We start from the raw sequence: 25,756 nt of genomic DNA, 5'->3' as shown, positions 1-25,756 counted from the left end.
CTAGGTGTGGTGGTGCACGCCTGTAGTCCCAGCTACTTGGAAGGCTGAGACATGACCTCATGTCTTAGAAGGTGGAGGCTGTAGTGAGCCAAGATCATGCCACTGCACTCCAGCCTGGGCAGACAGAGTGGGACTGTCTCGAAAAAAAAAGAGATGATGTTATAAAGCAACTTTATGTCAATGAATCTGAAATTTTGGATGAAATAGACAAATTCTTGAAAAAAAATTACAGCCTATGAAAACTGACACATGAAGAAACAGAAAAGGTAATTAATCTCATATCTACTTTAGGAATTGAATCTGCAATTGAAAACCTTCCGTTGGAGGGGCTTCAAGATGGCTGCCTGAGGCACCCGGCTGTCACCTCCTCCACAAAGAAGGACCAGAATGGCAAATAGATAATTAGATGTCAAATAGAACATCTAAAGAAAACAATGGAATTCAGCAGGAAAGTGACTGGGAACTTCTGAGGCATAGAAGGAAAGGGAAGTGAAGCAGCTGGCCCAGCCAAGATTAACTCAGAATCAGGGGAAACTCCCACTGTGGGGAAAAGGTAAGTAAGAGAGCTCCAGCAGTTGGCAGTCCATATTCCCACCACAGTCTCCTACAATTTTAGCCACAGGAGAGCCCCTCAGCCCTCACAAGCCCTGAGACTAGTATAAAGAGATGCCTGGAGTCCATGTAATGACATTGTTCTACAGAAGATGTTCACACTGGGTCCCACACATCCCCTGAGATTCAAGCAGCTACAGCATGGTGCCATTTTGAGAGCCTGGCCCCCACCAGACTACATCACACCTTGGGGCCCAATATCCCCTACATATCTACATCCCTGAACCCCTGTAGACACCCCGCTACATCTACCCAAAGGTTTACAGCATCACGATACTGGCTGGAGCCAGCAGTGCAGATGCATCCCCAAAACTTTAGCTCATGCAATGTCTTACACCCAAGGAATGGGTAGTGAAACACATTGGGGAGGCTGCCCTAGGGACAAAGGGAGCCAAAGCATGCACTCTCCAGAGCCTGAGAGCTGCCTGCCTGGGGGTGTTGCCACTGAAAGCAAATCCTTACCCCCCAACAGCACGGCTGCTGCACACCTACACATATCTTAAGGGGCCTGGGAACTGGCTCACCCAGGTACTGTCCCAGGACCTGAGGACAGCCCCATCTAGCCTGCCTCTTGGCCCAAGGGCACCATCCAAGGTCCTGGAGATCAACCTGGTCTGCTTGCCACCAGGAGACCTAAAAACAGGTCTGCTTGTCTGCCACCACCACCAGTGCCCATACATGTCATCTGGGAACCAGGAGATCGACCTACCACCCCCCACTGCCACTGGTGCCCACAAACACCATCAGAGTGCCTAAAGACACCCATTGCTACTACTACTGGCATCCTAGTGTGACATTCGAGGGCCTGGGGATTGGTCCACCCTACACACTGCCACAGGCATCACCCACATATGCCATCTAGGGGCCTAAGCATAGGCCTGCCTCCGTACGGCCTTCACCTGTGCCCATGCACATTGTCCAGGAGTCTGGGGATTGACCTATACCACCCACTGCTACTGGCATGCATACATGCCTTCCATGGAGCTGAAGATGGGCCCACACAGGTTGCCAGTGCCTATGCATGTTGTCTGGGGGCCTGGGAATTGATCAGTCCTGCCTGCCACAGCCTTTGTATGCACACACCATTGAGGGGCCTGAGGACAGCTCCAGCTCACCTGGTCCCACCCTCACCAGTGCCTGTGGGCATTGTCCTGAGGCCTGGGAATAGGCCTTCCCTGCCCATCCACACCTGGGGGTGCTAAGGACAGGCCTCCCCAGCCTGCCAGTGCACATGTGCATTATCCAGAGGCCCAGGGATCAATACACCTTTCCTGCCAATGCCGGAGCCCATGCATTCCTTCCAGGGACCCGAGGATGTCCACTCCCAGCCTGCTGCCACTACCTCCACCAGCACTCACCTGCATATATACCACCTTGGGGCTGGAGGACTGGCCCACCAAGTTTGCTGCCATCAGTGCTAGTGCCCACTGCTGCTATCGCCATTGCTGATGCCATGCACACTGCCCAGGAGTTCAGTGATCCACTTGCGAGCCTAGCCCACTGCTGCCACTGCCAGCACTTCAGCAAGCCACCTGGAAGCCTGTATTAGTCTGTTCTCATGCTGCTAATAAAGACATACCTGAGACTGGGTAATTTATAAAGGAAAGAGGTTTAATGGACTTACAGTTCCACATGGCTTGGGGCCCTCACAATCATGATGGAAGGCAAAGGAGGCAAAGGCCCATCTTACATGGCAGCAGGCAAGAGAGCTTGTGTAGAGCAACTCCCTTTTATAAAACCATCAGATCTCATGAGACTTATTCACTGTCACGAGAACAGCACAGGAAAGACCTGCTCCCATGATTCAATTAGCTCCCACCGGGTCCCTCCCATGACATGTGGGGATTATGGGAGCCACAATTCAGGATGAGATTGGGGTGGGGACTCAGCCAAATAATATGAAGGCCCATGGATCAGCCCATTCAGACCTGCTTCTACCAGTTTCCATGTATGCCACCTGGGAACCCAAGAAACAGCATACTGGTGCCAAAGAACTGGCCCACCTGGTGCCCCAATCCATAGCAAAACCTCACTACAGCGTCTACTAACAATCACAGCCTAACCCACTGAGGAACTCAAAGATATCACTGACACTGATTATAGCTGAAGAAGTCATCTGAAGACTACATTACTGTGTCCACCCAAAATCAAAACCAAAGTGCCCTACACAGCCAACCCTTATAGATACATCTATTGGAAAACATCTTTCCTATAAAAGTCAATTCAAAAAATCAGAATAAGGGACTGTTACACCAGATTCACAGATATCAATGTAAAAACAAACAAAGACGAAAAAGCAAGGAAATGTGACATGTGTAAAGAAATAATAATTCTCTAGCGACAGATTTCAATGAAAAATAAATCTATGAAATGTCTGGGAAAGATTTCGTAACACTGTTATTAAAGAAGTTTAGCGAGATACAAGATAATACAGATAAATAATACAAGGAAATCAGAAAAACAGTTCACAGTCAGAATGAGAAATTCATCAAAGAGACTGATACATAAAAAAGAACCAATTAGAAATTCTGTAACTGAAGAATTCAATGAATGAAACAAAAAAATATAATCAAGAGCTTCAATAATAGAGATCAAACAGAATACTTTTTGAACTAGAAGAAATGTCTTTTGAAATAACTCAGACAAAACAGTACATATATATAAAGTTTAATAAAGAACGAAGAAAGCCTACATGACATATGGAACACCACAAAGCAGGCAATCAAATATTCACATTTTGGGTGTTCCAAAAGAAGAAGAGATAAGCAAAGGCATAGAAAGCTTACTTAATGACATTACAGCCCAAAACTTCCCAAGTCTTGCAAGAGATATAGGCATCCAGAACAAAAGCTCAAACATCTCCAAATGGACTCAATCCAAAAATGTTTTCTCCAGGGCATATTGCAGTTAAGACTGTCAAAAGTCAAAAACAAAGAAAGAATTCTAAAATTAGCAAGAGAAAATTGTCAAGGCACATATAAGGGAATCCCCATCAGACTAAGTTTTCTCAGCAGAAACTTATAGGCCAAGAGAAAATGAGAAGATATATTCAAAGTGCTGAAAGAACAAAACTGACAACCAAGATTACTATACCCACAAAGCCATCCTTCAAAAAAGAAAGAGAAAGAAAGTCTTTCCCAGACAAGCAGAAACTGAGGAAATGCATTACCATGGGACTGGCCCTACAAGAAATACTTAGGGGACTCCTATATCTGGAAGTGAAAGGACGATACCTACCATCAAGAAAACAGGAAAGTATAAACTCACTGGCTTCTCACAAATGAGAAAGATAAAAGATTCAAATATTACCACTACAAAAAACCATCAAACCACAATGATAAGCAATAAGAGAGGAAGAAAGGAACAAAGGATATACAAAACAACTAGAAAACAATTAACAAAATGGCAGAAATAAGTTCTCACCTATCAATAATAACTTTGAATGTAAATGGATTAAATCCCCCACTTAAAAGACATAAACTGGCTGAATGGATAAAAATAAAACATGATCTAACTATATGCTACTGCGTTAGGCCATTCTGCATCACAATAAAAACATACCTGAGGCTGGGTAATTTATAAAGAAAAGAGGTTTAATTGGCTCACAATTCTGTAGGCTATACAAGCATGGCACCAACATTTGCTCAGCTTCTGATGAGGGCTTCAGGAAGCTTACAATTATGGCAGAAGGCAAAGTGGGTACATGTGTTTCACATGACAAGAACAGGAACAAGAGAGACAGAAGGAGGAGGTCCCAGACTCTGTTAAATAACCAGGTTTCACATGAACTGAGTGAAAACTCACTTATCACCAAGGGGTTGGTGCATAGGCATTCATGAGGAATCTTCCCCATCATCCAATCACCTTCCATCAGGCCCCATTTCCAATATTGGGAATCACACTTCAACATGAGACTTGGAGGAGACAAACATGCAATCCATATCAGCTATCAGCTACCTACAAGAAACTCACATCAGCTGCAAAGACATACACAGACTGAAAGTAAAGGAATAAAAAATTATATTCCATGTAAACAGAAACCAAAAGTGAGAAGGAGTAGCTGTACTTATATTAGATAAAATAGATTTCAAGATAAAAATTGTAAGAAAAGAAAAAGTTTTCAATTTAGCAAGAGGATATAACCATCCCAATCATATTAAATACACACAGTCAACACAGGAGAGGGCGCCTGTAGTCCCAGCTACTCGGGAGGCTGAGGCAGGAGAATGGTGTAAACCCAGGAGGCGGAGCTTGCAGTGAGCTGAGATCCGACCACTGCACTCCAGCCTGGGGGACAGAGCAAGACTCCGTCTCAAAAAAAAAAAAAAAAAAAAAAAAGGAGCACCCAAATATATAAAGCAAATAGTATTAGATCTAAAGGGAGAGATAGGCTCCAATACAATAATAGTTGAGGACTTCAACAAACAGTCTCAGAACTGGCCATCATTTAGACAGAAAAATAAGAAAGAAACATCAGATTTAAACTGCACTTTAGACAAAATAGAACTAACAGATATTTACAGAACATGTTATCCAGCTGCTACATAATGCATTTTTTTCTCATCAGCACAGGAAACATTCTCCAGGACAGATCATTTGTTATGCCATTAAACAAGCCTCAACAAATGTAAAATAATCAGAATCATATCAAGTATCTTCTAAGACTACAATGGAATTAAACTAGAAATCGGTACCAAGGAAAACTTTGGAAACTGTACAAATACATGAAAATTTAAAACATGCTCCTGAATGACCACTGAATCAATTAAGAAATCAAGAAGAAAATTTAAAAATTTCTTGAAACAAATGAAAATGGAAACACAAAATACCAAAACGTATAAGATATAGCAAAAGTAGTGCTAAGATGGAAGTTTATAGTAATAGATAAATAAATAAATAAAAGTAGAGAGTTTAAATATACAACCTAAAGATGCATCTTTAAAAAACTGGAAAATCAAGAACAAACCAAACCCAGTATCTTTTGTTCTAAACCCAAAATTAGAACAAAAGAAATAATAAAAATCAGAGCAGAACTAAATGGAATAGAAACTAAAAAGAAATACAAAGGATCAATGAAACAAAGAAGCCTGTTTTTAAAAAAGATAAATAAAATCAATAAACTAGACTAGGCTATACTGATCAAGAAAAAAAGAGAGAAAACTCAAATAAATAAAATTGGAAATGAAAAAGGAGACATTACAACCGATATCACAGAAATACAAAGCATCGTCAGAGACTATTATGGACAACTTTAGCCTAACAAACTGGAAAACCTAGGGGAATGGATAAATTCCTGGACATATACAGCCTAACAAGATTGAACCAGGAAGATACAGAAAACTTGAACAGACCAATAAAGAATAATGAGATTGAATCAGTAATAAAAATTATCCCAACAAAGAAAAGTCTAGGACTGGATGGCTTTTCTGCCAAATTCTGCCAAGCTCAGGAAAGAGCTAACGCAAATTCTTCTCAAACTAATCTTTAAAATTAAAGAGGAGGGAATTCCTTCTAATTCATTCTACAAGGCTATCATCCTGATACCAAAACCAGACAAGGATACACACAAAAAGAAAACTACAATCTCCCTAATGAATATAGATGTAAAAATCCTCAACAAAATACTAGCAAACAGAATCCAACAACACATCAAAAAGATAATATACCATAATCAAGTGGAATTTATCCCAGAAATGCAAGAATGGTTCAACATATGCAAATCAATAAATATGATACATCACATCAACAGAATGAAAGACAAAAACCGTAAGTTCATCTCAATAGATTAAGAAAAACATTTGATAAAATCCAACATACCTTCTTCATGATAAAAACTGTCAACAAATCAGGCATAGAAGGAACACATCACAACATAATACAGGCCATATACAACAAACATCATCTTACTGAATAGGGAAAAGCTGAAAGCATTTCCTCTAAGAATTGGAACAAGACAAGAATGTTCCCTTTCACCACTTCTATTCAACATAGTACCAAAAGTCCTAGCCAGAGCAATTGGGTAAGAAAAAGAAACAAAAGGCATTCATACGGAAAGAGAGCAAGTCAAACTGTTTTTCTTTGCAAATGACACAATCTTTTATACAGAAAAAACTAAATACTCCACCAAAAAACTTTTAGAACTGATAAATGAATTCAGTAAAGTTGCAGGATACAAAATCAACATACAAAACTCACTAGCATTTCTATACACTAATAATGAACTAGCTAAAAAGAAATCAAGAAAGCAATTCCATTTACAATAGCTACAAAATAAATAAATAACCTTAAAATAGATTGAATCAAGGAGGTGAAAGGTCTCTATAAGGAAAACTATAAAATGCTGATGTAAGAAGTTGAAGAGGACACAAAAAATGGAAGACATTTCATGCTCATGGTTGGAAAAATTAACATTGTTAAAGTGATCATACTGACTCTAAAGCAATCTACAGGTTCAATGCATAATTATTAAAATACCAATGGCATTTGTCACAGAAATAGAAAAAAAAAGTTCTAAAGTTCACATGGACCACAAAAGACCCCAAATAGTCAAAGCAATACTGAGCAAAAAGAACAAAGTTGGAGGCATCACACTACCTGATTTCAAAATATACTATAAAGCAGTAATAACCAAAATGGCAAGGTATTAGTATAAAAACAGGCACATAGACTAATGGCACAGAATAGGAAACCCAGAAATAAATCCATGTATTTATAGCCAAATAATCTTTGACAAAGCTGACAAGAACCTTATACACTGGGGAAAGGACACCCTCTTCAATGAATGGTGCTGGGTAAACTGGGATCCATATGCAGAAGAATGAAACTAAACCCCCGTCTCTCACCATATACACGTAGAATAAGCTCAAAAACTAAACCCCTATCTCTCACCATATACATGTAAAATAAGCTCAAATGGATTAAAGATTTAAACATAAGACTCAAAATGGTAAAACCACTAAAAGAAAACAGGGGAAACACTTCAGGACACTCATGTATGTAAAGCTTTTATGGCTAAGACCCAAAAAGCATAGGCAACAAAACCACAAATGGACAAATAGACAAAAACTAAAAAGTTTCTTCACAGCAAAGGGAACAATCAATACAGTGAAGAGACAACCTGTAGAATGGGAGAAAATATCTGCCAACTATCCATCTGACCAAAGACTAATATCCAGAATATACAAGGAACTCAAGCAACTGAGGAGCACAAAACACAAATAATACCATTAAAAAGTGAGGAAAGGATTTTAATAGATATTTCTCAAAAGAAGACATACAGGTGCCCGACAGGTATATGGAAAAATGCTCAACATCACTAATCATCAGGGAAATGCAAATTAAAACCACAATGAGGTATCATCTCATTGGAGTTAGAATGGTTATTACCAAAAAGACAAAAAATAACAGATGCTGATGAGGATGCAGAGAAAATGAACTCATACACTATTAGCAGGAATGTAAATTAGTACAACCATTATGGAAAACCATACTATGGAGGTTTCTAAAAAAACTACAAATAGAATTACCATATGCTGCAGTAATTCCACTACTCAGTATTTTTCTAAAGGAAAAGAAATCAGTATATCAAAGGAATATCTGCACTCCATGTTTATTATAGTACTATTCACAATGGCCATGACATGGAATCACCCTAAGTGTCCATAAACAGATGAATGGATTTAAAAAATGTGGCATATCTACACAATGGAATATTACTAAGCCATAAAAAGAATGAAATCCTATCACTTGCAGTGACATGGATGGAACTGGAGGTCATTATGTTAAATGAAATAAGACAGGCACAGAAAGACAAATATCATATGTTCTCACTCATATGTGGGAGCACAAAAAGTTAATTTCACGGAGGTAAAGAATAGAATGATAGTTACCAGAGGCTGGGAAGTGGGGATGGGTGGAAAGATGAAGAGAGATTGGTTAATGGGTGCAGACAGTTAAGATAGAAGGAATAAATTCTAGTGTTCAATAGCACAGTAGGGTGACTATAGTTAAGAACGATATATTGTATATTTCAAAATAGCTAGAAGAGATTTGAAATGTTCCCAATATAACGAAATGATACATGTTTGAAGTGATGGATAGCCTAAATACACTGATTTGGTCATTAACATTAAATGCATGTATCAAAATATTACATGTATTCTATAAAGATGTACACTTATTATATACCAACAACAAAACCCTTCCTTCAAAAAAATCTCCAGGCCCAGATGGCTTCACCAGTGAATTCTCCTAACACTTAAAGATGCTGTTTCCAACAACAGAAAGAGGAAACACTTCCCAACTTATGAGGCCAATATAACCATGATTCCAAAACTTGAAGAGGACATTACAAGAAAGGAAGATGATGAGAGTAACATCTGACCCCAAAGTGGAGGTTGCACTAGGATATTAGCTAGAGAGATTTTTGTCCTGAGGCTCCATATGTAATACAAAAATGTGATCACACGTTTGCCAGAACAGATTGTGTTGAAAGTTCCTCTTACAATTTGTCAAGTTCTCTCCCCAAATACAATGCAATTCTCTCATTAATGATCTGCCTCTTTGGACTGAGCACTGTCTTTTTAATGAATTGTCTCCTTACCTCTTGAACAATGCCTAAACTTTTGTCTGGTTTTATATTTAGTCCTATGTATGTATGAACTCAGACCACTCTTCTCTGTGGAAAGCAGGGCCACAGAAGACACACACTGGCTGTTGTATGGCTTTGCTTAAGGTTGGCCACGTCTCATTGGTAGTATTCAGGCTTTCTTTTCAATCCCATTCTCCCATTCCCACAACCTGCCTGCTCCCAAGCATCGTCCTACCTGATGGAAGTCACCCACTTGCCGGACGTAACCAGCCACTTCATTGTCAGATTTAAAGATCTTCCAAACTTTTTTTTCTGCCTTCTTGTATTCCTGGGATCCTTTCCAGTCCATGCCCATCAAGGAGCGCTCTGTCAGGGCAGCTGCCACGATGATGTCCAGTTGGCCATTGTACATCAGAACCTGAAATGAAATCAAGCCATCAGCAAATCCAAGATTCAGGAGGTGAAGCTCATGAATCAAGCCAGGTATAAACAGTGAGCCAGCGAGAGAGAAAAAGAGACAAGAATCTCTCTGAGATTTTCTTCTAGTTAGCCATAAACAACAACAATCTGAAATAAACTCAAGCCTTGTCTCTACCACTGCATTCTTCATAGTAATCTGCATAAAGGCCTCTCTTGGTTGCAAAAACATTTGTGTTGTATTACCCAGTGATACCTAGATACAGGTTTTACTTGGATTTATGGCTATGTTAAGACAGAGGACTGTGGTTACATCTTAGTGGAACTAAGGAATACTACCCCCTAGGATTTTCATGAAGCCTGCATTTCATTAACTTCAACTTCAGGCACTGCAGTCACTGGCAAGCTGAGCATTCTCTTGGGTATTGCTAATCCATATTGTCCTCCTCTCCTACACTGATTTCAGTGGCAAGTATAATTTTTTTTGCAGCAGCAGACAGAGATTCAGGTGCCTCAAATTTGTTTCTTATTGGAAGCAACTATGCCTGCCATGCCAGTTGTAAAACTTCCTTTTTAAAAATATGACAGCTGCTTGTCAACAGTGAGGAATGTTCTTTCTTCCTAGAATACAATTTTGTGTGTGTGTCAAACTGATGGTTATCATAGGAAAAACAACACTGAGGTAATTCTTTTCTTTAATCCTAAAACAATTTTCAATTTGCTTGTAAAAAGAATTCAGACAACTCCCAATTCTGATAAAGTTGAAGAACTAATGGGGACAGTATAAAATGGCTCTACTTTTCAGAAAAGCAGTAGCCAATTTTCTGCCCCCAAACTTAAAAATGTTGAAATTCCTTGTCCCAGTAATTTCAACTTGTAGAATATATTCTAGGAAAACAGGTCCAAAGAATTTTTTAAAAATTATATATATTCATTGAGTCTTATAATAAAAAACTCAAACACAATCCAGAAGTCCTATAATTGAGTAGGTAAATGCACAGCAGTACAGGAATTCTGTAGGAAATTATAACACCATTTAAAAATGTTTCATTGAACCATGATGCAATGTGGAAAACGCTTATCACATAATGTTACGTATGAAAGCAGAAAGTCAAATATAATGTATATCACAATTATAACTATAAAAATCAGTGTACATATTCACATATATGGAATACAAAGTTTGAAAAATGTTAATAATTAATTTAGATGGTGGAAATCTGAGTAATATACCCTCCCCTTTTTTCTACTTTAATGCTACTTCTATGCAACTAACATATTATCATAAAGTATTGCCACTCCACCTCCAACAAAGAGGTCAGCCTCAACTCCATGCTACCTTTGATCTATTTGAAGGCTCTGATCTATTTGGTCCGGGTGGAGACCTTTGGTTGAATCCTCAAATTGGATATAAAATATTTCACTGCATATGTTTCCGTCTTTCCCTTTATGGTGCGGGCTTCTTAAAAGGCTCAAACATAATTAAAAAGTCCAGGACTTTTACACACTCCAAATCCTCAAGCAGCAGTGGGACAGCAGTCAGACTAAGATGAAAGAGCCCCGGGCCCCCACTGCAGGAACATGAGGCCTTTCAAGTTAGTCAGTCACCATCACCACCCCCACTCCCCTAAGAAGAAACCCACAGGAAAATCCTGATAGATTTAAAGCCTGTGAAAAAAATTCAACTCAACTCCAGTCATAAAATATTTGCATTGTTTATACAGAGAAATTACCTCAAAGACCTTGAGTACTTATGGCCTCTGCAAAACCTCCTATAGTTGTTTTGGCCAACAGTATGGAAACAATTACATATGATCAGTACCAGTGAACAAGGTTTAATTACTTCGCCATTCTAGGAAGACCTGATTATAGCTGATTAGCAAAGATCATCATGCATAAAGTGATTCTTCTTCTAGAATTCGGTGTAAAAGATGCTGATCAATCAGCAAATTCATAGCACATCCATTTAGTTTTACTCTTCATGGCCACTATAGGCAGCTTGCATCTCTCATGTGTCTCCCACAGCTTTCTTTACTGACAATCATTACTATATTTTGAAATCAATGTGATGTTTTTTCATCCTTAAGGGGCAACAGCAAAGTCCCCATGTTACAGCAAAAACAAATTTATATGTACAGCACTATATTACATGTTGAACTGACGTGGAATGAGGACCATCCCTGAGTTGCTTCTCTTGTTAGTCAAGACTTATCATAACAAGAGCACCAACTCTCTGGACCAAAAAACAGTGAAGAGCTGAACTGCACAATCTCACACAGACGATGTGTACTTTGGGTACAAATGGAAACCCTTCCTTTGCAAAGCAAGGAAACCATTTTGTATTTCTGAAGGGCGCATAAGTCAAATGCAACAAAAAATAAACCAGAATAATGATCATGAGAAGTGATTTCAAAGCTGACGCTTAAGGCAGGCCAGCATTAAACATAAGAATTCCAGAGCTCTTATTTTCACCTAAATGTCACATTTATTCTCATGAGCCCCCACAGGAATATCCCAGTTAGGTGCCTCTAGGCTGGATGAGTGGATGAGATAGCCCAGGACCCAGTGACTGAGCACGAGAAGCAGGTGGGCATGGCACAGAGGTGGTCCTGAAGCCCAAGGGCACACACTGGCTACCCACATCCTGATAGAAAAGTTCCAGGCAGGACCTTAGCTCTGACAGGGACAGGTTGGCCAAATATGTCTGCACACTCATCTCACTTCTCCCCTGGTAGGGTGACCAACTGTCCCAGTTTGCCCTGGACAGGAGTTGCCCAGCAAGACATTCAGTGCTAAAACTGGGACACTCTGGAGCAAACCTATCCTGAGGCTTGCTGTTATTTTAAGCAACAAAGTCTAAAGACAGAAGGGAGGAGACAGAGATGAATGTAGCTTTTAGCTACACTTCCCTTGTCAATAGTGATTGGAACAAAACAAGGAACAAGGAAAGAGCTGGTTGGAGTTGGTTTCCAGTGACGCAGCACGCAGTGCCCTGAACACACATGTCCTCACTTTCCTTTCTGGTCAGCTGTAGGCCTCTGGTAAGGGAGCAAAGCCACTGCTTTTAGAGACTTCTTTTACTCCTTAGAGAGCTGGCTGCTTAGCTTATTGAAACTGACAGTTATGCAATGTCACAGAAAAATGTTTATCTTATGAAAAAAATCAATGAAAAACTGAGACTTCACTTGTTTGTACTCTAATTATCACATATTTTAAAATGCTTCAAACCTGGGGAAAGAACAAATCAAAATACAGTTAAGTTATTTGAACTGTGGTTGATTGTTTTAGATTGGCTATTTTCCAGGTTTTTGTTTTGTTTTGTTTTGTTTTTGGCAAATGTGGTTACAATCCCTTTTTATTTATTTATTTATTTATTTATAAGAGACAGAGACTCACTATGTTCCCCAAGCTGGAGTGCAATGGCACAATCTTGGCTCACTGCAACCTCCACTTCCTGGGCTCAAGTCATCCTCCTATTGGGACTACAGGTGTACGCCACTACACCCAGCTAATTTTTTTGTATATTTTGTAGAGATGGGGTTTCGCCACGTTGCCCAGGCTGATCTTGAACTCCTTGGCTCAAGCAATCTACCCACCTCAGCTTCCTTCCCAAAGTGCTGGGATTACAGGCATGAGCCACTGCAACCTGGCCATAGAATGCTTTTTATTTATTGATTTATTTATTTTTCTTCAACTTTTAAGTTCAGGGGTATATGTGCAGGTTTGTTACACAGGTGAACGTGTGCCATGGTGGTTTGCTGCACAGATCATCTCATCACCTGGGTATTAAGCCCAGCAACCACTACCTATTCTTCCTGATGCTCTCCCTCCCCCAACACCCTCCTGACAGGCCCCAGTATATGTTGTTGCCCCCATGTGCCCATGTGTTCTCATCGTTTTTTAAAAAAATTATTCTTGAATATAGCACACTGATGGGTCTTGACTCCATCCAATTTGCCAGTCTGTGTCTTTTAATTGGAGCATTTAGCCCATTTACATTTAAGGTTAATATTGTTATGTGTGAATTTGATCCTGTCATTATGATGTTAGCTGGTTATTTTGCTCATTAGTTGATGCAGTTTCTTCCTAGCATCGATGGTCTTTACATTTTGGCATGTTTTTGCAGTGGCTGGTACTGGTTGTTCCTTTCCATGTTCACTGCTTCCTTCAGGAGCTCTTGTAGGGCAGGCCTGATGGTGACAAAATCTCTCCGCGTTTGCTTGTCTGTAAAGGATTTTATTTCCCTTTCACTTATGAAACTTAGTTTGGCTGGATATGAAATTCTGGGTTAAAAATTCATTTCTTTAAGAATGTTGAATACTGGCCCCCACTCTCTTCTGGCTTGTAGAGTTTCTGCTGAGAGATCTGCTGTTAGTCTGATGGGCTTCCCTTTATGGGTAACCCGACCTTTCTCTCTGGCTGCCCTTTACATTTTTTCCTTCATTTCAACTTTGGTGAATCTGACAATTATGTGTCTTGGAGTTGCTCTTCTCGAGGAGTTATCTTTGTGCCGTTCTCTGTATTTCCTGAAGTTGAATGTTGGCCTGCCTTGCTAGGTTGGGGAAGTTCTCCTGGATAATATCCTGCAGAGTGTTTTCCAACTTGGTTCCATTCTCCCCGTCACTTTCAGGCACATCAATCAGACGTAGATTTGGTCTTTTCACATAGTCCCATATTTCTTGGAGGCTTTGTTTGTTTCTTTTTAGTCTTTTTTCTCTAAACTTCTCTTCTCACTTCATTTCATTCATTTGATCTTCAATCACTGATACCCTTTCTTCCAGTTGATCGAATCGGCTACTGAAGCTTGTGCATTCGTCATGTAGTTTGAGTGCCATGGCTTTCAGCTCCATCAGGTCATTCAAGGACTTCTCTACACTGGTTATTCTAGTTAGCCATTCATCTAATCTCACATGCAGAGACACATATAGGCTCAAAATAAAGGGATGGAGGAATATCTACCAAGCAAATGGAAAACAAAAAAAAGGCAGGGGTTGCAATCCTAGTCTCTGATAAACCAGACTTTAAACCAACAAAGATCAAAAGAGACAAAAGAGGCCATTACATAATGGTAAATGGATCAATTCAACAAGAAGAGCTAACTATCCTAAATATGTATGCACCCAAGACAGGAGCACCCAGATTCATAAAGCAAGTCCTTAGAGACTTACAAAGAGACTTAGACTCCCATACAATAATAATGGGAGACTTTAACAACCCACTGTCAACATTAGACAAATCAACGAGACAGAAAGTTAACAAGGATATCCAGGAATTGAACTCAACTCTGCACCAAGCAGACCTAATAGACATCTACAGAACTCTCCATCCCAAATCAACAGAATATACATTCTTCTCAGCACCACATCGCATTTATTCCCAAACTGACCACAGAGTTGGAAGAAAAGCACTCCTCAGCAAATGTAAAAGAACAGAAATTACAACAAACTGTCTCTCAGACCACAGTGCAATTAAACTAGAACTCAGGATTAAGAAACTCACTCAAAACAGCTCAACTACATGGAAACTGAACAACCTGCTCCTGAATGACTACTGCATACATAAGGAAGTGAAGGCAGAAATAAAGATGTTCTTTGAAATCAATGAGAACAAAGATACAACATACCGGAATCTCTGGGACACATTTAAAGCAGTGTGTAGAGGGAAATTCATAGCACTACATGCCTACAAGAGAAAGCAGGAAAGATCTAAAATTGACACCCTAACATCACAATTAAAAGAACTAGAGAAGCAAGAGCAAACACATTCAAAAGCTAGCAGAAGGAAAGAAATAACTAAGATCAGAGCAGAACTGAAGGAAATAGAGACACAAAAAACCCTTCAAAAAATCAATGAATCCAGGAGCTGGTTTTCTGAAAAGATCAACAAAGTGGATAGACTGCTAGCAAGACTAATAAAGAAGAAAAGAGAGAAGAACACAAATAGACGCAATAAAAAATGATAAAGGGGATATCACCACTGATCCCACAGAAATACAAACTACCATCAGAGAATACTATAAACATCTCCACACAAATAAACTAGAAAATCTAGAAGAAATGGATAAATTCCTGGACACATACACCCTTCCAAGACTAAACCAGGAATAAGTTGAATCCCTGAATAGACCAATAACAGGCTCTGAAATTGAGGCAATAATTAAGAGCCTACCAACCAAAAAAAGTCTAGGACCAGACGGATTCACAGCCGAATTCTACCAGAGGTACAAGGAGGAGCTGGTACCATTTCTTCTGAAACTATTCCGATCAGTAGAAAAAGAGGGAATCCTCCCTAACTCATTTGAAGAGGCCAGCATCATCCTGATACCAAAGCCTGGCAGAGACAGAACAAAAAAAGAGAATTTTAGACCAATATCCCTGATGAACATCGATGCAAAAATCCTCAATAAAATACTGGCAAACCGAATCCAGCAGCACCTCAAAAAGCTTATCCGCCATGATCAAGTGGGTTTCATCCCTGGGATGCAAGGCTGGTTCAACATACGCAAATCAATAAATTTAATCCAGCATATAAGTAGAACCAAAGACAAAAACCACATGATTATCTCAATAGATGCAGAAAAGGCCTCTGACAAAATTCAACAGCCCTTTATGCTAAAAACTCTCAATAAATTTGGTATTGATGGGATGTATCTCAAAATAATAAGAGCTATTTATGACAAACCCACAGCCGATCCCATACTGAATGGGCAAAAACTGGAAGCATTCCCTTTGAAAACTGGCACATGACAGGGATGCCTCTCTCACCACTCCTATTCAACATAGTGCTGGAAGTTCTGGCTAGGGCAATGAGGCAAGAGAAAGAAATAAAAGGTATTCAATAAGGAAATGAGGAAGTCAAATTGTCCCTGTTTGCAGATGACATGATTGTATATTTAGAAAACCCCATCATCTCAGCCCCAAATCTCCTTAAGCTGATAAGCAACTTCAGCAAAGTCTCAGGATACAAAATCAATGTGCAAAAATCACAAGCTTTCTTATACACCAATAACAGACAAACAGAGAGTCAAATCATGAGTGAACTCCCATTCACAATTGCTTCAAAAAGAATAAAATACCTAGGAATCCAACTTACAAGGGATGTGAAGGACCTCTTCAAGGAGAACTACGAACCACTGCTCAACAAAATCAAAGAGGACACAAAAAAATGGAAGAACATTCCATGCTCATGGATAGGAAGAATCAATATCGTGACAATGGCCATAATGCCCAAGGTAATTTATAGATTCAACGCCATCTCCATCAAGCTACCAATGACTTTTTTTCAAAGAACTGGAAAAAACTACTTTAAAGTTCATACGGAACCAAAAAAGAGCCTGCATTGCCAAGACAATCCTAAGCCAAAAGAACAAAGCTGGAGGCATCACGCTACCTAACTTCAAAGTATACTACAAGGCTACAGTAACCAAAACAGCATGGTACTGGTACCAAAACAGAGATCTAGACCAGTGGAACAGAACAGAGCCCTCAGAAATAATACCACACATCTACAACCATCTGATCTCTGACAAACCTGACAAAAACAAGAAATGGGGAAAGGATTCCCTATTTAATAAATGGTGCTGGGAAAACTGGCTAGCCATATGTAGAAAGCTGAAACTGGATCCCTTCCTTACACCTTAAACAAAAATTAATTCAAGATGGATTAAAGACTTAAATATTAGACCTAAAACCATAAAAAACCTAGAAGAAACCCTAGGCAATACCATTCAGGACATAGGCATGGGCAAGGACTTCATGTCTAAAACACCAAAAGCAATGGCAACAAAAGCCAAAATTGACAAATGGGATCTAATTAAACTGAAGAGCTTCTGCACAGCAAAAGAAACTACCATCAGAGTGAACAGGCAACCTACAGAATGGGAGAAAATTTTTGCAATCTACTCATCTGACAAAGGGCTAATATCCAGAATCTACAAAGAACTCAAACAAATTTACAGGAAAAAAACAAAGACAAAAACAAAGAACCCCATCAAAAAGTGGGCAAAGGATATGAACAAGACACTTCTCAAAAGAAGACATTTATGCAGCCAACAGACACATGAAAAAATGCTCATCATCACTGGCCATCAGAGAAATGCAAATCAAAGCCACAATGAGATACCATCTCACACCAGTTAGAATGGCCATCATTAAAAGTCAGGAAACAACAAGTGCTAGAGAGGATGTGGGGAAACAGGAACACTTTTACACTGTTGGTGGGATTGTAAACTAGTTCAACCATTGTGGAAAACAGTCTGGCGATTCCTCAAGGATCTTGAACTAGAAATACCATTTGACCCAGCCATCCCATTAATGGGTGTATACCCAAAGGATTATAAATCATGCTGCTATAAAGACAAGTGCACACGTATTTTTATTGTGGCACTATTCACAATAGCAAAGACTTTGAACCAACCCAAATGTCCATCAATGATAGACTGGATTAAGAAAATGTGGCACATATACACCATGGAACACTATGCAGCCATAAAAAAGGATGAGTTCATGTCCTTTGTAGGGACATGGATGAAGCTGGAAACCATCATTCGCAGCAAACTATGGCAAGGACAAAAAACCAAACACCGCATGTCATAGGTGGGAACTGAACAATGACAACACTTGGACACAAGACGGGGAACATCACACACCAGGGCCTGTCGTGGAGTGGGGGCAAGGGGTTGGGATAGCATTAGGAGATATAGCTAATGTAAATAATGAGTTAATGGGTGCAGCACACCAACATGGCACATGCATACATATGTAACAAACCTGCACGTTGTGCACATGTACCCTAGAACTTAAAGTATAATAAAATAATTCTTAAAAAATTAATTAATTAATTAATTTAGAGACCAGGTTATGAGACTGGCTATTTTTAGTATTTTTGGTAGAGACAGGGTATCATCATGTTGACAAGGCTGGTCTCAAACTTCTGGACTCAAGTGATCCACCTCCCTCGGCCTCCCAAAGTGCTGGGATTACAGGCATAAGCCACTGCACCCAGCCTAGAATGCTTTTATAATGAAAAAAAGAAAAAAAAAAGGAACAATGATGCTATGAGGTTGGACACCTCAGTCTGGCAAAAGATGAGCCTTTTGGAGAAATAATTTGTAAGAATTCAAATACCACCATACCAGCTCTCATTTTTTTTTTCATGATAACTAGGTAACAAGTTTAATATTAGTTCATAGACAATCTTTAAAAACTCATTCCAGAATTCAAGCATTTACAAGAGATGGCACTCGGTGACTTGGACCACAAGCATCTTTTTTTTTTTTTTTTCTCTTTGTCAAAAGGCAGAGATGAGGAAAGCATTTTTATTATTATTAATTCTTTCCTGCTTTTCAACATGCTTTCATGTACATAGGGCTTTATTCTTGTACTGCCTCACGAGGTCAGGAAGAGAAGTGTTTCACTGTCTGCCTCCACTTTACTGTTATGGAAACTGTGATACTGTGAGGCACCAAAATGAATCCTAGATCCCAACTTCCACCCTTCTACCTAAAATTTTTCCTTAAGTTAAGAGCTAAGTTCCTTCCAACCAACAAGCATTTATTGACTCCCCGCAGCTAACCATTTAGTGCTATCAAAAGCTGCTGGAAGCTGAGAGTTAGTTGCATATGAGACACAGTTTACATCTCCAGTTCAGAAACCATCTTGCTCTGTTTGTCTGGCCCTGGTGACATCTCTTAGTCACCTCTCACTTTGGCTCTATGGACAGGATGTGTGCGAGGGCATTACTCACAGTTGGTGGGGAGTGGCCTTGCTAAACAGCTGTGAAATACCAGCAGTGCCTTAAAAACAGGAGCTCCCCAAGTGCGTGCTACATTCCCAGGCCTTGCACCGTGCCTGGTACCCCATAAAACTGATAGACAATTACAGGGTATGGATTCTGCTCTTTAACAGTTTCATGTGGTGCTGTACAGTGATCATCTGCTGCTTTTGCATGCCCAGGTCCACTATTCCTTCTCCTGGAAACTGTACTTTGGGTCACCTACACCCTCAGTGGATATAGCCCTGGTGGGAGCTCTCAACCACAGTGTCCTGCCTCCTCTGGCAAAGGATGAGCCCATGACCTAAGTAAAGGCACCCAAATGCTCTTTCCCTGGAATTGGAATCACGGGCAGAGGGACACAGAGTTCACTGATAAGTCTGCTTATTAGTTTTGCTTCCTAGATCCCTAGAATTTTCCCCGATCTGTTGTCTTTCTTCACCCCACTTCTTCCGTTTTTCCATGAATTCTGAGACCTATCCTGTCTTCCAATCAATTCCTTTCATGCTTCAAGTAACCGGAGTTGTTTCTGTCACTAAAACCATGAAATCCAAACTCATACACCTTCAGACCAGTGCGGTGCATGCCAACACACCATACCTGGGAACCCGCAGACATGTGGGTGAACTTCCAAGAGCTTCAGCCCTTTTTCCGGACATGAGGATGCTAAGAACTATACTGAATTGTAATGAGGACTAATGAGACCATGTACACAAAGTGCCCAGCACAGTGTGTCTGACACAGAATAAGAGGTCAGTGAGTAGTAGGTCCTCCTCCTTCTCAAGCAAGTTGATCATCTGATAATGATTGGAGAGACTCGACAAAGCACTTCTAAATAAACCTTCAGAATATAGGGACGGTCTTTTTGTGTCAAATACTCGGTTGTCAATCTTACTCTTTCAGAAAAAGGCCGACTGTAGAAGAAATCCAGCCGGGAGAAACCTGAACTGTACGTATTCAAGCTCTTCAAATAATAACATACCCTTGACTACTAATTTTACATGCATTAGCCGCAGCATCTCAGTCTTTTCTTGAAAGTCAGAGCCATAAATTCATGTATTACTCTTTTAAAGAGACTTTTAATTTTTGAAGCCTGGAATTCAAAATCATATGGAATTTCCCCACACTTAAATGCTAGAAAAGTGTGGTAAAGACTATAGCTTTTAAAAGGAAAGTTTTGAGTAATAATAAGACTCTCTTGTTGTTTTTCTTATTATGTTCCAGGAACTGTGCTAAGCATTTTACAGCATTCTCAGAAGGCAGGTGTTATTTATCCCATTTTAGGCACAAGGAGGCAGAGGTGCAGGGAGGTAAGTCAGTGTACCATGATCCCCCAACAGGTGACTGAAATTCAAGTTCCGATTGACCTGAGCCCAAACCGTGTGCTTCTAAGTGCTCTTCCACATTGCTTCATTGTCTAAGGTCACTAACCTCCATAAAAACACATTGAACAGGTGCTTTATTCTATATTTGTAATTCCACAAGCAAGTGGCCAACCTAAAGTTAAGTGTGACTCTTTAACATGAAGGATATATGTTTATCATTAAGAGCATAAACTCTATGGCTGGGTTTGAATCTGACCCCTGCCACTAACTGGCAGTATTATCTTAATTGAGTTAGCCATCTAGAGCTCAGTTTCTTCATCTGTACAATGGGTATAAGAAAAGCACATATGAATCGGGAGAATTTATGAAACATGATGCACGTAAAGCTCTCAGCATCCCAAGCACAGAATGAATGTTCAAAATGTTAGCTTTTATCACTTGTTATCACCTTTGAAGCATGATAAAGTATACAACAGTACAACAATTTCCAAATGAAATGTTACGTATGGATTAGAATTGTGACTTAGGATGGAGGAGTTAGAACTCCATAAATAACTGCACTAGGCCACTGACTGGACAGAACTAACAGCAGAGCCTTATAAAAGGGGCCAACACTTTCAAACAGAAGTCTTGACCTCTGGCCCTGCCTCAGTCCCGTAAGACCAGTGCTCACTGAGTGATCTTGGATATGTCATCTACTCATTCTGAGCTTTAATTTTCTCCTCTAGAAAGTGGAATAGCTACATCCCACAGCTGTCAGGAAGGGCAAATAGGATACCAGACCTAAAGATGTCCTATAACTTGAAGAGCAGGTTTTACCGATGTTTTTATTACTCTTTATTAAGGATAAACTAAAACATAAATTCCTATACTGGAGTGCAGAGGTCTTAAGTTGGCTGCGTGAGGCTTGCATTCAGCATGCAGATGTATTTGGTTAGTCCAAATGGTGGTGTTCTGTGTTTTCATTTAGATGCCAGTGTTACAGAACGCATGTTTGTGTTGTAATTGTTTTTTCATTTAGATGCCAGTGTTATGGACCCAATGTTTGTATCCTCCAAAAACTCAAATGTGGAAAACCTAACAACCAAAGTGATGGTATTAGGAGGTGGGGCCTTTGGAGGGTGATTAGGGAATAAGAGCAGAGCCCTCACGAACGGAATTAGTGCCCCCCCAAGAGAGAGACCCCACAGAGCTCTCTATCACTCTTTCCACCATGTGAGGATACAAAAGGAAGTCAGCAGTCTGCAACCTAGGAGAAGATCCTCACCAGAACCGATCATGCTGGTAATCTGATCTCAGATTTCCAGCTTCCAGAACTGTAAGAAACATATTTTTCTTGTTTTTAAGCCCTTAGTCTATATTGCTCTGTTAGAGCAGCCTGCACTAAGACAGTCAGCATTTAAATATTGGGAGATCTGACCATGCTGGGCCTGTATTTCCTCTCAGCCACAATGAGCTAACACTTTGCAGAGCTGGAACCCTGAGGCACACCCCCACCCCTGCCCTGGTATCCTCACACACACAGGCACAGGGCGGTTGTCGTTTATTCAATGCTTATGCTACTGTTTTTCTTAGAAGAGAAAAATATTCTCTGTATCCATATCTCTGTCACGGGTAAAAAAGAAAGATCAGTAGATCTCAATCCAACACTATCCATTTATTTCACTTCCTTCCTGGATTTGCAGGTGGTTAAGTGTTCCCTCCATCTGAAATGGAAGGGAAGTGGCCTTTCGTCTGAGTTGGAGAAGAGTGCATGCTCACTTGTATATGTAGTGTGGTTTGTTTGTTTTTTAGTTTACTCATATGAGATCTCTGCCTATTCAACAGACATGTTTAGGGAGAGACTAAGGACTAAGTACCATGGGAACAGGTATGGAAAGATGTGACCCCTGTCTTCCAAAGGCTTCAGATTTTTTTTTTAACTTTTCAAAGCAGTGAATAATCAGAAAAGGAAAGGGAAATTTATGCTTTCATTCTTTAAGTTTTCCTTAGAAGAGGGGCCAAGGAAAGTCAGTTTCACTTAAACCTTTCTAAAATGCTAATCTTTTTAACAATTCAAATCATAAATTGAATTTTCAGGTTCTAGATGCACATAAATCAGCAGTTTATTCATGAGTTTAACTCTCTCAGCAAGAAAACCTTTTCCTAGTAAAGACCTAATGGACAGAATCAGAGGAGAATTAACCCTTATTTTAAATGGAGTATGCCTCTGAGGGGTAAATAATTTAAGGCAGATATTAAGCAACCAACTTAGCCAAAGATACCTGCAGAAGAGTACACTTACAGACACCTAGAAAGATTCCACGCTCTATAAACTCAGACTTTCACTTCAAATTTAAGTCAGGCGGTGCCACAATGATAATCAAAGGTGAAAAAAGAACTCTGTGCTTTTAATACAGCCTGAGAGAATAGGGACAGAAATGTATATAAATTGGCATTTTAGTATATTTTCATTGTTGCTAGCATGAAAGGATAAGACTGAAAATAAATCATGTGAGGTCTACTTACTGTTCTAAACTTTATCCGTTTCTGCTGCTCAAAAAAACAAAACAAAAAAAAAACAAACAAACAACAAAAAAACGAAGCACACATGTTACTGACAGAGAACACAAAACTTTTCTCTTCATTCCCTGCTTTACTTATTAGGAAAATTACAGAAACACCACAGAAGGAGGCTTTGGTATCTCAGCACAACAGGAAAGCAAACTGTGCTTTTGTGAGAAGGATGGATTTTTGTTGTTGCATTTTTAGACGAAAGATTTATGCTTATATTCTGGCCCATTTACAATATATCATAATACTTTGCAGACAAAGTTATGCTCTTTTCCCAATGATCTAGTGACCTTAATCTCTAACATTCTGTGGTTTCCTGTTTGGGGAAATGATTGAACAGCAGCCTAAGCTATTCCAGGCTGCACAGCATTCCCAGTTGGCCTCTATCTGTCTTAGTTTTGAATGTTCTCCTGTTCACTAATCCAAAAAAAAAAAATTCTTTTTTTAAAGGAATTTTCCCTACAGATGCTAAATCAATGAAACTCCTGCAAATCAGCCCTGCAAACTTCCTCTTCTGGCTGCTTTACTTATCATTCTTCTATTACAAACTCTAATGTGGCCAGGAGTTCTTTTGGACTGAAGCAATTAGCATGTCCCACCAGTGCCTTCCCCCTAAGCAGAAAAGAATTAATTCTGCTGTTATCCAGCTCAATAAACAATAATTCCCATGGGTTTCCAAAAGCTCAGTTGCAGAAGAAAACTTTAATTCAGCTGAGGAGTATAACATTTCAGAAATATCCCTGACTGGGGGCAGCCTTTTTATCTGTCCACAGTCAATGCGTTGGCCTCAGCTGCCCATCACTCTCACTGTTGGCCATACTTCTTCCTGGTAATTGTGCAGAGTCTTAGGGATGTAATACTCAGGAAGCCTGAGTCCCCAAGGCCTGCTTGAAGAAGACTGGTAGAAAAACTGAATTAAACAGTAGTCACTTCTGCAATCAAGTTGTTCTTAAAAAGAGACATATTTTGCTTTCAGGTTTTAAGAAAAAGGGAAGACAAGAGAGTAAGTGAACTTAGAATAAACAGCCCCATGTGCCTCCCATCCTCCTACCAGCTGGTTTTGTCAAGATGAATAAAGAAGAATGGAAGTGGAACAGCAAGTTTGAGTCAGTGTCCAGCGATTATATAAATAATGTCTTTCAGCCAAAAAAAATTATTCCTGCTGTCTTGCACCTTAACTCTAAATAATTTTGCTGCTTTTAGTGGGGAACAACAAAGTCAACTTGAAAAGGATCCAGAAAGCCATCCTTCTGATGCAATGATCTTTGAAAAAAAGCTCCCTACCTAGAACAGCACACTTTTAAACGACTTTTAAGAATGACCCAGAATAATCCTTGTCCTCTCGCTTGAATATAAAAGTCCTGGGGCCCCCTCTAGTCAGTCCTTCACTCTGCTTCTTGTTTCAGGGTCTGCTCTCGTGGCTGTTTTCTGATCCCCTTGCCTCTCAAGAATCTCCTCCGACCATGATCAATAACTGGATTTTTTTTTTTTTTTTTTTTTTTGAGACAGGGTCTCGCTCTGTTACCCAGGCTGGAGTGCAGTGGTGTGATCTCGGCTCACTGCAACTTCTGCCTCCCGTGTTCACACCTGGCTAATTTTTGTATTTTTTGGTAGAGACAAGGTTTCACCATGTTGCCCAAGGTGGTCTTGGACTCCTGACCTCAAGTGATCCACCCGCCTTGGTCTCCCAAAGTACTGGGATTACAGGCATGAGCCACCACGCCCGGCCCAGTAACTGGATTTTAATACACTCAAAGTGTCCCAGGAGCAAGCTCGCCCACTCCCACAGACAAATCTCTCCAGAAGAGGAATGTACCCCAGCCTGTCAGAAGGTCAGCTTCAAGGTCACACCTAAGGGTCATCTCCAAAGACTGCAATGTGCTTGACAAAGTTATTACCCTACTAGGAGGCGGGTCAAGGAGCCAATTTCTTTCTTTTTCCACAGCATTAAATGTATTTAATTAACAAACACACATTTGCATACAACCCAACCAACAAGAAACAGCCCTGCAGAGCAAAGAAAAAATGCTTTAATTTATAGACAGTAATGCTTTATAGACAGTTAAATATATGGTATCGACTTACATTCTTCAATAAAAGTGTCTTATAAGCGCTTAAAATGTGGCTAGTCAAAATTGTTATGTGCATCTAAGACACATACAGGATTTTGAAGACTCAGTACAAAGAAAAGAATGTAAAATATTTCAGTAATTTCTTAGTATCAATTGCAAGTTAATATGATGACATTACATATATAGTGTTAAGGACAATGTACTGTTAAAATTGATTTCACCTGTTTCTTTTATAGCTTTCGCGTACTTTCTAGTAAATTTAAATGCACATATTTCCCTTGCATTTTGGTATATTTCTATTGGACAGCACTGCTATACCTTGGATTTGGTATATACTGGAAAGAAAATTGGTCTCTTTGTCAATAGCTGCAAAGTAACAGAAATAACTTCTAAGGACAGCCACTCTCGGATGAGCA

At 39.8% G+C, this 25,756-nt stretch overlaps 1 protein-coding gene across 17 annotated transcripts in view; it reads right to left on the bottom strand.

Moving 5' to 3' along the window:
• CPVL (carboxypeptidase vitellogenic like) overlaps positions 1-25,756 on the bottom strand; it is a 205,306-nt gene that overhangs the window by 25,237 nt on the left and 154,313 nt on the right. For all 17 annotated transcript variants that reach the window (XM_065542167.2, XM_074035303.1, XM_065542165.2 and 14 more), the window contains one exon: positions 9,438-9,620. In XM_065542167.2, the coding sequence (XP_065398239.1) occupies positions 9,438-9,620 (183 nt within the window). The remainder of the gene's footprint in view (positions 1-9,437; positions 9,621-25,756) is intronic.

This window comes from Macaca fascicularis, chromosome 3 (genome assembly GCF_037993035.2).
Source record: "Macaca fascicularis isolate 582-1 chromosome 3, T2T-MFA8v1.1".
Classification (NCBI taxonomy): Eukaryota; Metazoa; Chordata; class Mammalia; order Primates; family Cercopithecidae; genus Macaca; species Macaca fascicularis.
This window is presented reverse-complemented; position numbering and strand designations above follow the sequence as displayed.